Here is a 14399-nt window from a genome sequence, read left to right on the forward strand (position 1 = left end):
GTGGGGCTTCATACATTCCCTAAGTGTCTGCAGCAATTCCAGTGCTGCTTACCCAGAACCAAAGGCCCCTGAGCAGGCAGTGAGAAGGGAAGCTGTGCATTGCCATCTAGTGATGAAGTTGTAGCTAACACAAAGAGGAGAAAAATGAGAGATGTCCCAACCCATCCCTCCACAGGCTTCTCAGAAGAGCCCACGGACCTGCTTCTCACTTGTTTTGCACCATTTCTAGATTGCAACCTTTTTTTTTCCCCCCTCTTTAATTTGTTCCTGTTTTTTGTTTTTTGGAGTCCTCAGCAGCTAAAGAAATTTTGATGCGGAGGAATAAAAATGATGTTAGGAAAGAGCTGATCAGAGCCACTTCTGCAGCAGGTCTTTGCTAGACTTACCGCACTGCCCACTGGTCTGCCCCCTCCAGTCCACACAAACCCCGTGGAGCCCACACAAGGCTGCGTATGTCTGTATGCTCTGGCACTCAGTGCTGGGGTGCTGCTGTGAGCACCTGCTGGCCACACACGCCTCATAGTAGGGCTGCGGAGGGACCACGCGGTGGCACTCAGTCAGGTTCCTTTGCAAAGGAAGGAAACAGGAAAACAGATGTAGCATTTTACTTCCTTGAGCTGCTTGGGTTAGATTTCTACTCCCAGCTGAATCGATCCCCACTCAGAGGAAGCATCAAGGCAAAAATACAAAGACAAGTTGCTATGATTGGCAATATACCCACATGAGTGGTGGGGTGCTGGCATGGTCTGCCTGGGGTGGTGGTGGAGTCATCATCCCTGGAGGAGTTCAGCAACAGTGGAGACATGGCACTGAGGGACATGGCCCAGTGAGCACTATTGGTGGTACGTGGACAGTTGGATCTGATGTTCTTAGAGATCTTTTCCAACCGTAATGATTCTATGGTTTACTTAAGAATGAGCATTACCTCCCATTCCTTACAATGATTTGAAACAAAGCAATTTTACGTTGGAATGACATATGCAAAGAAGAGTCTTCTGAGCAGCTCATGACTGTAATTCTACACACTGACACTGTAACATCAACACGGTTGGCAATCCTATTTCAGACAATGTTATTTTAAAAAGTCATACACATCTGCCTGCTGTATTCTGACTATTCCTTTTCATCCAGAATATTCAGATAGATGCTGAGCAATTGCCAATTTCTGCTAAACTTATCAAGAAACCACAGGTAGAGGGAGTGCCAAGCAGTACAGTTAAGGGAGTTCTGATACTGCTGCAGCTGAGAAACACCTGCCAAACTTGGAAACATTCACACAGCGGTTCACTGCTCAGTTTTGCAAGGTATGCTAGAACTCGCATTTTCACTGTGTCCTATAAGCTACTCACCCAAGTCATGTATTTAAGCAAAAAATTATCTTGTGAGCTTATTATTTGGCCTCCTTGGGATTTATCTTACCAGATTATTTTACACAGCACAGAAGGCTCACAGTGCTGATGATTTTCAATCTTAACTAGTTCTGAGATGCGCGGATTACAGTATCTGTTGGTAGAAACTGGGACTTTCCAATCCAATGCCATCTCTTTGAAGGACTCAATGACCTCGCCATTCCTCTTCCTAGCATCATCAGACTTCTGGTTGGTGCATGTACCTGGTTGCAGAATAGAAGCAAAGTGACAGATTAAGGCTGTTTGATGCTGATAAAGCTGTTTTTACATAAAACAGCAATACCTGGAGGGAAGTTCTTATGAGAAAGTAATGACACAGATGGGCTTACAAGTGCTGTGTAGGAGAAAGCTAGAGGAAATAGTTTGCCATGAAAACCAGAACCAAGGTGTTGCCTAGTGAATTCCTCTGAATGGCTAAAGCAACTGAGATGGCTCTGCCTAGCTCAAGACCCTCCATAATGAGTAGGTATGATCAAAAGTAAGAAGACATGCATAAGAAAGAGCATGTCTCCAGCAAATGTACAGAGTAGAAGGAAATGACTCAAAACATTGTTCTGATAGTGTCTTCCCATCAAAAAGAGATAAATCATTAAGATCTGTGTAACATAGCAATCACTGGAGTTGCAAGAATTTGGAGATGTTTACAAGGGGACAAGAGAAAGGAGGAAAATTTACTGCATTCTTTAGTGTCAGCTGATGAGCACACTCACCACACAGTCCCATGGTATTGTTATAATACTTTCCGAAAGGGAGTTTTATGTAAAATGCAAGTCGACTGTAAGAGACATAAACTTCCAATTCAGGTATTTCAACTATAACGTAAAGGCCAGAGCTGGTTATCCTGATACCATTCTTTGAAATGTCTGGAACAACTTTCTTATCATTAAACAAAACCTAAAAAGAAGAGTTCAATAAAAACTTATGTTCAATAACATACACAATTCGTATAACTCAGAACTGCTACTTCTCAGCTCTCAGGTGCACAAAATGAAATCTGGAAAAGGCACTCATTTAGGCAGTTCCTGATTATTCCTTTTTAATAGGCTGTAATTTACACCTAAATACTTACATCAGGAAGAAAAACATAATAAATTCTGTGACAGTTTCAAGCTTTTGGAATATACAAAGTTTTGCTGTCAGGGAGAAAAAGAAAGAGCAAGGAAGCAACGTAACTGCATATCCTACAGTTCTGTTTTTCTCAAATCTCATCCTTTGACCTGACAAGGCATTTGGCAGTAATGTAGCTACAGTCATGCAATGAGAGCTCATTTTAACAAAATATTTACCAAGTTTGTTTCTTTTCCGTGTTCCTTCGCTTGTGTCAGAATAACAAGAGAATTGGAGTGAAAAATGAGTAAGGACATTGAACAGATTGCTCCACTGATGGCACCACAGTAGTAGTTGTCTATGTGAATCCAAAACTTTTGAGAGCTGGGCTGAATTAACTCCACGAGGACATACGTGCAGTTTTCTTTGAAGTGATAATACGTTCCATCAAAAGTCACGTAATGTTCATTTCCCCACCCACTGCAAATACCTGGAAGACACACTTCAAGTTTAGTTTCTCAACTTCAAGCTGGTTTTAATCCTTTTAATCTTTCTTCAGTGAGATCTGAAAAGACTAGTTTGGTAAAGAAAAGCTAGCTTAGCAAGCACATTTTTATCTGCTCTTAGTTTTAGGTGGGAATTCTGCTCCATTCTACCCTACTGAATCAATACAAACATAATACAGATGTTGGCCACATAGATTCACAACAAAAATTCCACAAATTCACTTGCCACAGTACTTACACTGGCACTCATAGACTTCACAGCAACCAGTTTCATCACGGTGTTTCATGAATGGGAAACCATTGACACAGAGTTTCAGCTGCTGAGGAGGGCAAATGATGCTGGACAGTTTAATATTATTTTCTTCTCCCAGGCAAGTGGCAATTTGGCAGTTTCCAAAGTTCCACGATTCATTAAACTATTGATAGATTGAAAGAGAGAGGACCAGAGCGAAGTAATGTAACAATCGCATACACCAACCACCCTCCACTCAGATCCCTATCTGGTATGGTACTACTTACTATCTACTCTCCACAAGCCAGAAAATATGAAGTATATAGCAATCAATGCAGCTTTGATATCTTCTTTTCTACAGCATTTTGTGCATGTCTCAGGAATAAAGTCTTGACTGCTTCTGCAGGTCTGACATGGCCTGATGTGGTTTCCTAACTGCTCTTCATCTCGGGTAACTGCCTACCTACAATGCTCTAGCTAAAGAATCATATCTTCTTTCAATTCTCTCACCTTTCTAGGAGGAATGAGCCCAAGACAGTCGCTCACAGGAGCCAGCATGGTAGCAGGAATGACGCTTGTTGCGTTGGGAGCAGCTGTTCTTGGACAGGCTTTAGAATTTGGTTCACAAGTCTCAAGGGCCTCCATTTGAACGACTTTACACTCTGCCCAGATTAATTCAATCTGGCACGATGCATTGCAAATGGAGTAAGCACAATGACCTGATACATTCATTGGCAGAGAAACGTTTTCCCCTGTAAGGCCAAAACCAAACAGTTAGCCCTGAACTGCCCCTGAAACTGATAGATGTTTGCTGTGAACTCTGGATGTCTGTGCATCAAGTTCAGACACATTCTCAGACCTGCATGGAAGTAACTGGGTCTGCCTGCACCTGATGGCCACATTCAGTGTGTTTGCCTGCTGATCCTTGGATCTAATGGCTGAATCAGGTCTCAATTCATCCAAAATGGAAAAGGCTCAGGGAGAGCCACGGGTGACAAATCTGCATTTTTTCAGCTCATCAGTAAGTACACTGGTGGGAAGTGAATATGGTCCAAAAGGGGAGAATGCTGAGTGTATCACTAAGTGCATCTGGTCTTCACAAAGAGCGTGAAATACATGTACAGGAGCTACTAAGAGATGAAGAAGAGGAGCCTTCTCTCCAGTAACTTTGGAGTAAGAATGTGGATTACAAACCTGTGATCAGGTTATGGGATTCAGGGGCTGTGCTGGAGTACATTCGAGTTAACATAACCTTATAAGCTTACTTATACTAGGGGTATCCAAACCAGGACTATGTTACGGGGTGCAGGTGAAAAGCAGTTTTGGAGGTGTTAGTTACAGTTCATAGATGTAACAACTTCTGGTAATGTGTAATTGCAGCAGTCTGAATCATCACTTGCTGGAGCGCATTTATCTAACAGTACATCTTCCCACATCAGTGGTGCAGAAAAAGTAAATTGCTTGGTTTCTCACCCATTTGTATCAATTGTCCATTGTCAGTGCAGAAACAAGGAGTGGCTGCTGTTGATAACTGTGGTGCGGATGTTACAGGTTGCATATGTTGTTCTGCAGGAAATTAAACCAATTAATATCCAAAGCTATTGCTACTCTATATTCAAGATTGATGACATCTATCAAAGTCTCTACATTTACAAGAAGAGGAACAAAGTCATTATTACACCTTCACCACATCCTGTACAGGTTCACACTGAAAACATTCCCTATATTTTAATGCCCCCCCCCCCCCCCACACACACACGCTGTATGCTACTAGTGTAATGCACACACTCCTCCAGGTGTGTGCATCAGGTATTTTTATACAGAAGAGAGTAAGCCTCCCTTCTGCTGTCTCTTATTTTATTCCCAACTGAGGTCTTCTTAACTTTCTAATCCCGTTGGACTTCACCTGACTTTGGAGAGTTGACTTCCAGTGGCACACCATTTTGTTCTGTAAAGGCTAGTTGTGAAGAATCTGTTTATTTAAATATGTATGTCTCATTTAGACATTTAATGAAGCCACTCTATACTCTGCTTCAAATAGCCTTTCCTTTCCTAGCTATTACAGCATTATATGTTTTATTCCGGGTGTTACCAAATGTAGTAAACAGGAAACAAATAAGCTTACCAAGTCTTCAGTTCATCCACTCACGTGAATAGAGAAGCTATCTGTTAGTTTTGATTGCCATGTTTTGTACAATTTGCTATCAAAGCATATTTTCTTTTAATCGCTGATTTATTTCTTTTTAATTTTTATTTTTTGCTATAATCATGGAACAGCTTCATTTTTTCTTATGATGTTTTTCTGTTTATTCTGTCCCTTTTGCCCTGCAGCTTCTATTTTATGAAGAGATTAAACCACAAGGTAGCTTTATCTTGTTCCAATGAGTCATTTGAGACTGACTTAATCCAATGCAGAAAACAGTACAGTAAGAACAATAGTGTGAAATAATAGGTGATGAGAAAGAGAAAAACAAGGTGTAGAACTATGAAATTTTGAGAACAACAGCAGAGCATCAGTTGCAAAAGGCCCAAAGATACTGGAAAAGCCATGTTGAAAAACAGCTAAATCTCTCAATGCTATCATCTTTACACTGACCATAAGGATTAAAAATATTACACAACATTAAAGATTTGATAGTACCTTTTGCTGGTGCGGGTGGTGTACTGCATGGGATGAATGTCTTAATGATCATTCCGTTAGGGCCACAGAAAGCATTACCACAGTTAGTCCCCTTGGTCTGGCTATAAATAGTTTCATTTAATGCGTAGGTCTTCCCATTGTAGCAACAAAGACAATCTGAGGCAGTAAAAGAGTAAATACCATGGTGTCAGAGAACACTGCCTCATAATATAAATATAAATGAGAAGAAAATCAAATGCTGGATTTACCATTCATATAAGCAAAAATGAATTACCTGCCTGAAAAACATTTATCCGTTTCTACTTGAGAAGTCACACTAGGAGTCTACCTCTTTTTATTTTTTAATGAGTTGGAATTTTTTTGTTGCTGGTTCTTCTTGGAGTTGTCTTATTGGCTGTTGAAAGTATCAGAACTAGCACTGACCTTATCCAGTCTAGAGCACGGGGATATTCCCTCTTGGCAAGGAATATGGCTGGGACTGCTGCTTTGATGACTGTTGTGACCCTGGCACTTCCATTACCACTAGTGAGGAATGTGCAGCAATAAACAACTTTCTTTAAGTATATAAGAAGTGCTGCAATGTTTTGAGAATGTGTATTCAGGAAACACAGAGAGATTCATCTATATTACTGTAAAAAAATGAGCGAAATTGAAGAAGTGTTGTTGACTGAGTCATCCTGCATTTTGAGGATGTGGCTTCTGCTATATGTGGGAAATGAACTCCTAAACATGAGTTTCCCTGAACCACATAAGGCTGCTCTTAAGCTAACTGTCTAGGCTTCTTACTTAGTTAGAGGACAGAAAACAGCACCTCTAGAAGATTTATCACCATGTGATGTTGGGTGTTCCAGTCTCATTATCACTCAATGAAAGGTGGTCAAATATTACCTTTGGAGTCTTCAGTACACATCTTCTCTTCAGGATTGCTGGAGATAAAGAGGAGGAGAGAAGACTTGTTTTATTGACTTGAATCAGTATGTGGAAATGTGTGTGAAATGGTATCTCTCTGCAGACAGTATCTGTTTCTACAAAGAAGCCTGATACTTTAGGTTTTAATGATTATTGCTGCCATGATTTCTTGTGAACATAAACCATACAATGCATAGCTCTCCAGTGCTATTATATCTCCCTTACCATCAACTGACCTACCATGAAGTGCAGTCAGGGAGGGAGACGCACTCCCTCCTCTCCTCATCAAAATATGGCTTGTCAGGGCTACACTCTGGGTAACAGCCTGGAAAGTTAAAAGTAAACAAAACATATTTAGTCTGCTTTACGTAGGTTCAAGGCAATCACATAAGCACCTCTATCAGATGCAGATTTTATCCCAGTATGAATATGATCGTGTATAAATGTTCTTCATTTTCCCTTTTTCCATGTCCTCTTTATCCCTGTCTTCTGAAAGTGTTAATGAACTCTATCAACAGATGATTATTCTTTATGAATTTAGACTCAGTATCCTTGTATCTCTGCCCAGTTTAAAAGTAACATGCAAATTCTGATGCAAATATTACTATAGCACAGAGAATTAGCCTCACGCGAGGCATGGTCAGTGAGTTTCTAGGGCAAATGAGATATTCCTCCAGGGTAAGGCAGCAATCTTGCTGCTTAAGGCATTTAAAATCAGACAAATCTACAACAGACTGCATCAATGTCAAGGAAGAATTACCTTCTAAGCTGTACAGTATGTTTCCACATTTTCCTTGTGGGTTCCTGCAGGTCTTTAGACACGGTGCTCCACAGGGTTTATAGAACCACTCATGTTTGTCAGGTGGATTGTAGTAATCACAGAACACAGCTGGGACAGAGGGAAAACAAACAAACAAACAAACAAAAAACAACCTCCAAGTCTCAGACACTGGGAAGGATTTATTTTCTAATTCTTGCAAACAAGATCCTATTAAGTCACACACGTGTTGAGATACTGGAATTCTGCTCTTCCTTCCCCATGTGCCCAAGCACATGGAGCACCTCTTTACTGTGTGCATTTCCAGTGCCATACTTACGGCAGATGGCTGGCGTTCTCCAGTTGATACAGACACCAGCTGTGTTACAGCTTCTTGCATAAGCAGCCACCGAGGTACAAAAGCACTCACAGTCTCCCACACTGTCACAGCCACAGAAGTCAGAAACACAAGATTCATAATATGGTATTGGATTCACCTATCAAAATACCAACAGGTCTGTTATCACAGCTGTACCTCTTGCTCTAACTTTTAATGAAAGGGCTCTGAATTTCTGCCATCCCTGGCAGTTTCTTCAGCAGAACCGTCTGTGACAGTCTGATCTTGTCACTACAGAGCTAGGGTGTTTTACAGGAGATGCTTTTCTATTTTCACCTGTCTGATATATGTGGTTTTTAAATCTTCTCTTTCTTATTTGTGTACTGGCATTTACAATCATTGTCTTTCCAAGCATAATGTCTGCAGAGTTAAACTACTTGGCTTTGGGTTACCACAGCTCTGTAGTGCCTGTGCTTTCTAATTGACAGGTAGGGATGGAGTATAAAATGAAATTATATTTCCACTGCATTTCACATTTCTTGTGCTTTAACCTGTGTCAGCACGAGCTAACCAAGGAAATTAGGCCAACTTCACTCCTTAAGTGACATATTAAACTGCACTGAAGCCTCACATAGGCATGTCTCATTAAGAATTAGCAACTCTGTATCAGTTTAAATTAATTTGATGCATCTAAAATAAACAAAATAACTTCTTTGCTTTGGTAATTTGAATAAACTTTCCCAAAGGATACTCATAAAAACAGCCCCATGCTGTTATCTCTAGATGTTACAAACTGATACCCAGCTTTTTAGGTCTGGTAGCCAGCTGTTATCCTTTGTCCTCGGTTGCCAAAACAGGCACCACTGTTTCCCCAGTGCCAAACAGCAGGATTTAACTGCCACCACAGTAAGGAAAGGTTTTGAGAGAGGTAGCCCCTGTTCTCAAGGATGTTGTGTAATAGCCTTTAATAGTAACAGTTTGTGCACAAATGTGCTGTGTAATAGCAACTAATGCCTAGTGAGAAAGTACTGATGATGGGAGAACAGGATTACCTTACTGTGGCATGCTTCAAAGACACTACTCTTAATGATGCTGCAGTGCTTCTGTCCCAAGGCAGATTTGAAAGGCTGATCAGCACACAGGTCCGTCATGTTTATATTGGAGCAGGTGCTTGTTATTTTCCAACTGTTTCCAAACTCCTGGATGCTCATCTCCACAGACTGCCCTCTGGTCGTGAAGTCATTCCTTGAGCGGCCATCGAAGTCCCCACAAAGGCCACAGACTTTTCCCTGAGTAATTTGTGTAGGCGCAGTAAGTGGTTAGGTTATTTTAAGTACAGCCCACTCTTTGACAGAAATAAACTACAGAACAAGCCAAGGAAAAGTAGCTGCGAATTTCTAAACAGCCATTGAAATATGTTATAGAAAAAGCTGTACTGGAAGTGACATGATCATTCTTTTAGCCCACCAGTACTCAAAATATCTTGCTTTACTTCTAGCACCCAATATTTTGGAGCATTCCATACCAACTGGACATTGAAACAAAACACAAAGCATGGCCTGCTCACTGCTTCTTGCCCTTGAGACCAAGCACTTCTCCAAGCTCTGAACTTCAAACTGGGGTTTCAGTTCTGGGTGTCTGTCTGACTTTGAGTTTGAAATTGTAACTCAGTCTGTACTGCGCCTACCTGGAAAGATGGTGTCACATGAACAACAACTGTCGTCTTCTGGTCCCACATGAAGCTCATCCCTTGAGTTGTTTCGATCACAATATAACCTCCTCTGAGATCCACCTTATAATTCTTCTCAGCTCCTGGATCAGTGGCTATCTCCTGAATTCTTCCTTCCAAAAGCCTGATTTCACTGCTCTAAAAGGAACAAATATATTGCATGGAAGGAAGCCAAATAGAATAACAGCTCTGGTATTCTGTCTTTTGTCCTTCATCTCATTTTTCTGTAGTTCTTGCAGTACATCTTGGCCTGTCCCAGGACACGTGAGCTAAAGACAAGACCCACTGAGTTCAATGGGAAACATCTGCCCATGCATGACAAGTCTTACTTCATGGTCACATAAATTGTCCTCATTCTAGATGAAATCTATTTCGCTGGCACAACATCTCCTGAGTGCATGGGTAATTGGGCATGCCAGAACACTCCTTGTCACGCCACTTTGTTTCACCCTACCCTCACCCCCTACTCTGGGATAAATTTCTTTGTTCTTTTGTGTTCACTCTGGGGAAATGCTAAAGCTGAGCTGGAAGGAAGAAACTCTTCCCTCTGTGGTTGACATCTGCCCTGTGCACAAACCATGGCACAGAAATATACAACATGGTCCTCTAAATTTTCTTTTTCCACCCATGCACCACTAATATCACAGATGCACACATACACACATATGTATGCAGAGTGCTATTGACCCCTGAACCTGCCCCATTCCCTGCAGAAGTATCCAGCCCTGGTAACATCAACTACCTACACCCTTCCCAGCTTGTCTGCCTTTGCTTTCAAGCTATTTGATTAATGTAGTTACTGTATACCAACAACGGAGTTGGAATATAAAGTAGATTTAACTGCAGCAAAATCAGGAGTACAGCTCCTCAGTTTGGGATGATTCTAGACAAACCTCAAAAATCAGCGTGATCTTTAGGGAGCAGATGGAGAGTGACTTCCCGCAGGCATTGTTCTGAATTACAATTCGGAAGGTGCCAGCATCCATGTTATTGGGACAAAAATCCTTAGAAAAAAATAAGATAACATTGTATTAGATCTTTTCATGCAATTACTCCAGTCTTATACATTTTCAAGAGCTCTAAATACATAAAGAGAAAAGCTGAGGTAAATAAAAAAAAAAAAAATGAGCCTCTCATAACACCAGTCCTGCACAGCCAGTAAGTTTTAATTACTTTTTTTCCTCAATATTAGCAAAAAAAAAACAAAAAAACCAAAAAAAAACCTGATTTGGAGATGAGAAAATGTCTCATTCAGTACTAACTTATTACATGTGATTGTTGTACGTAAATTGAGATCCATATGCTAGCTTTTGGTGAATAATAATAACAATAATAATAATAATAATAATAGTCACACAATCATTAGAATTGGAAGGGACCCTAAAGGCCATCTGGTCCAATTTCCCTGCAATGAACAGGGACACCTGCAGGTACATCAGGATGCTCTGTCAGCCTGCTGTCCCTACTGTCACTCTTGAATGGTCCAGAGAAATATTAATTTTCAATGCTACATGAATCCCCTCCTTTGCAGATGGTGGTTACACAGGAAAGGGCAGCCCAGCCCACGAGTTAATCATTTATGATCACACAGTGCCCTCTTGTGTCATTTCTGAGGGTTAATTGCTTTGGTTTTGAACAGAAGATAAGTATCTGCTCTGAGTACTAGAGCAGAAGGGTTAAGCTCAACTCACCAGTGTTCATTATTTTACATAAGACAGTCTTTATAGAATCAGAATCGTTTTTGCTGCAGGAGACCCTTAAAGGCCACATAGTCCAACTCCCCTGCAATGAACAGGGATACTTTCACTAGGTCAGGTGCTCAGAGCCCCTCCAGCCTGATCTTGGGTGCCTCCAGGAATGGGGCACCCACCACTTCTCTGGACAGTCTGTTCCAGTGTCTCACTGCCCTTATCGTAAAACACTTCTTCCTCAAACCCAGTCTAAATCTCCCCTCATTTGGTTTAAAACCATTTTCCCTTGTCTTATCAAATCATTTCTCAAATGGAACCCTGCAGTGTAATCTGTGAAGAGCCTGTGGATAAGAATACAAAAACTGAGATACCTGAGCTAGGATATAGTCACAGTCTCCCAGGAAATCAAACTTCTCCCCATCAAAGCTCATGTAGTGCCCGTTGCCATACACAGTGCAGGTTCCCTTGCAGGGGTTGTCTGTGCAGTTCCACTGCCTTTTGTTACAGGTGCTGGGGGGGTGAAATACAAAGGGTCACCATCTTCGTACTGAAAGTTGAATCCTCTGCAGTGCTTCAAAGTAATTTGCTCTGAGACCATGCCGTATAATGCACTACTAATTACAAAATTCATGTTTTCTACCAAGACATGTTGTGTATTTTGATTTTTTATTTTTTTTTAAATTATTATTATTATCACTAAGGCCTGACAGCAGACAGTGGGGATTTAAGTCCTCAGCTTAAGATGAAAAACTAGATAATTCAACGATAGCTAACATACCTTGCGGCCTGTTCTGTTCCTTATCACAGTGTGCAAACCAACACTACCTCTCACCCTCCCCTGGCAGACTTCACCTCCAGCTGACGGGCACCATAGACAGACCATTTTAGTTGTTCCCTTAGCACATATATTCTGCAGTTATTTTCCATGTGTGCAGTCTGTTCTCATAAGAAAACAAAGACCTCACTGCAATAAAACCTCTTAATGGCCTCTGGGAGAACAACTCCTTATCAGGGTTTGGCCTCACATGTTAAACGCATTGCTTGTACTAGTGATAATCAAACCAGTGTTTCTAGCTGTTATCTTCTCCTATTTTCTCACTAAATAATGGGTAAGGATTCAAAGAATTTTACCTACGATGATAAATAATATCTTTGAGAACTACAGCAGCGTTATACCCACAGTTGAAACAACTGGACCATTCATTGTCTTACTGGGAGATCTGTGCACCCAGAAGAACTCCAGGTAGCTGGAAGATCACCCTGGTTCCTCCTTACTCTACATTCAGCCCTTTTCTGGGTGTAAGCTGAGCCCCACAGTGACAGACTCCATTCTTTGTTATACAATGAGCAGCCACAAAGCAGTTCTGATGTGGCTGGGATTTCTAAAGCTGGAGTGGAAGCAGTTTGTAAAAAAACAATGGAAATTCTTTGACATTTGGTAGCCATTCCCTTAAATACAAGCTCATGCATTGTGCTGCAGAGAGGGAATGCTTCCTTTTTTCTTTTTATTTTTTATTTTTTCTTTTCTTTTTTTTTTTTTCTTCTTCAAGATATTTGATGGTCCTGATGGTGAAGAGGAAGGCTTCGAAGGCATCCTGCCCCATGGACATACTATGCACTCTTTTTAACAGCCTTTGTTCCAAAAAACTCCCAGGAATAACATACCATGTGTTGCAGTCAACTCTGATGGTTTCACCAGGTTTATAAAAGTGCCCTCCGTGGACACATGGGCATTGGTCTTTGGGAATACATCCCCCACTGCCATCCAGCACCAACCCATCGGGACACATGCAGCCAGAGACACATTCTGTGACATACTGCATATATAAAAACATGATACAAGGCAATACATTAATGCAAAGAATGTACAGGGAACCCACAGAAGTGTCAGTGCTGGACTCCAGACTTTTTAGATTGCCTTTCAAAATGACGTGCCAGTAACTTAGTAACAATCAGGCTACAAGCCTCACATCTAGGTGGGTAGCTGCAGCTGCTGTATTATCAGTGGAGCAACTGGTCTTGTGAACAGTGTAATCTGTTACCACCAGCGTTTGTTCAGGACAATCACACATGCACAATCATGTTGCCTCACACTTGTGATAGGAGGTGAAACCCTTACACAGTGCATGTCCTGCGTCTTACAGCTCTTCTGACACTCTGATCCAATGGCACCAGGACCTGCCGAGCTGCAGTTGAAGTAGTACATAGGAGCTGGGCAATCTATGGGATGAAGAACATTGTAGTAAGGCCATTTGGTGAAAGTGATAAGGATGTCATCAGCCCCTCTGTGTGACTGAGTAGAGCATTTCAGAGGGCAGCATTTGTCTCTCATTTACAGTTTCCATTAGATTTCTGTTCTGTCTACCAACAGGATGAAGAAGGAGGCAGACAGCCTCTGAGCTTTAGGAGATATCTTTAAAAGAATTCAGCAACTCTGGGGTCATTCTTGTAAAGAAAACTGTTACTAATAACTCACACATTATAGGAAGAAAGTAAAAAAATGTGCAGACTACCAAAATGCTACAGAAAGAAAGAGGTGTAGAGAGAAACATTATAAACATTAGCTGACACCATCATGCTAATATTTAACAAAATCTCACCTTTTACCAGGACAGTTTCTCCAATGCAGTCTAATCGTCCTTGAATGCATTTGCTAAAGAGATTCCATAAAACGAAACACATCAGCTCTTCACACTTGTCTGTCTCACTAGAGAGAAAGCCCCTGCAAAGCTTTACTATTAACACAAATAACAAATTCCCATCAAATTAATGTTTGGTACAGATGTGAATTGCCACTTGTTTAGTGCGTGCCTTCCCTAAGTCAAGTCTTTCCTCAACATTTCTTTTCCACTCCATGAGATAGGAGTAATACCTTCTTAAGTAAGAGGCTTCCTAAATTACCAAGCAAATTTGTTTCTACAAAGCAAGTTAAAATTTTCACAGAAAAGTCTAAGAGTTGCAAGAGAGAGAGAAAAAACAGACATCTAAAGATAAAAATACATTGTTTGCATAATTCGTTCCTCTCCTGAAATTTGTTTAAATGTATTTGATACCCTGGTTGGAAATGAGGAAAAGGAAGTTGTTTTGCACTGGAGATGCAAGAGAATTACCTTACCGATAGTATTCGCCCCCCTAGTTTTC

The 14399-nt window shown here is 41.0% G+C and overlaps 1 protein-coding gene and 1 long non-coding RNA gene across 3 annotated transcripts in view; one reads left to right on the plus strand and one right to left on the minus strand.

Moving 5' to 3' along the window:
- LOC116653475 (uncharacterized) overlaps positions 1–14399 on the plus strand; it is a 98412-nt gene that overhangs the window by 80428 nt on the left and 3585 nt on the right. The window lies entirely within an intron of this gene.
- The window catches only part of LOC107314549 (mucin-5B), a 39863-nt gene that overhangs the window by 8308 nt on the left and 17156 nt on the right, over positions 1–14399 (minus strand). For both annotated transcript variants that reach the window (XM_015863887.3, XM_015863888.3), the window contains 19 exons: positions 13859–13911; positions 13378–13478; positions 12924–13075; positions 11630–11768; positions 10461–10571; positions 9526–9705; positions 8891–9127; positions 7842–7998; positions 7505–7633; positions 6985–7069; positions 6724–6761; positions 5836–5991; positions 4668–4760; positions 3705–3946; positions 3201–3378; positions 2696–2946; positions 2120–2303; positions 1420–1612; positions 387–565 (listed from right to left, as the gene is read on the minus strand). In XM_015863887.3, coding sequence (XP_015719373.2) covers positions 387–565; positions 1420–1612; positions 2120–2303; positions 2696–2946; positions 3201–3378; positions 3705–3946; positions 4668–4760; positions 5836–5991; positions 6724–6761; positions 6985–7069; positions 7505–7633; positions 7842–7998; positions 8891–9127; positions 9526–9705; positions 10461–10571; positions 11630–11768; positions 12924–13075; positions 13378–13478; positions 13859–13911 — 2858 coding nt within the window. The remainder of the gene's footprint in view (positions 1–386; positions 566–1419; positions 1613–2119; positions 2304–2695; positions 2947–3200; positions 3379–3704; positions 3947–4667; positions 4761–5835; positions 5992–6723; positions 6762–6984; positions 7070–7504; positions 7634–7841; positions 7999–8890; positions 9128–9525; positions 9706–10460; positions 10572–11629; positions 11769–12923; positions 13076–13377; positions 13479–13858; positions 13912–14399) is intronic.

This window comes from Coturnix japonica, chromosome 5, assembly GCF_054131305.1.
Source record: "Coturnix japonica strain WE chromosome 5, WE-NBRP24, whole genome shotgun sequence".
NCBI classification, from domain to species: Eukaryota; Metazoa; Chordata; class Aves; order Galliformes; family Phasianidae; genus Coturnix; species Coturnix japonica.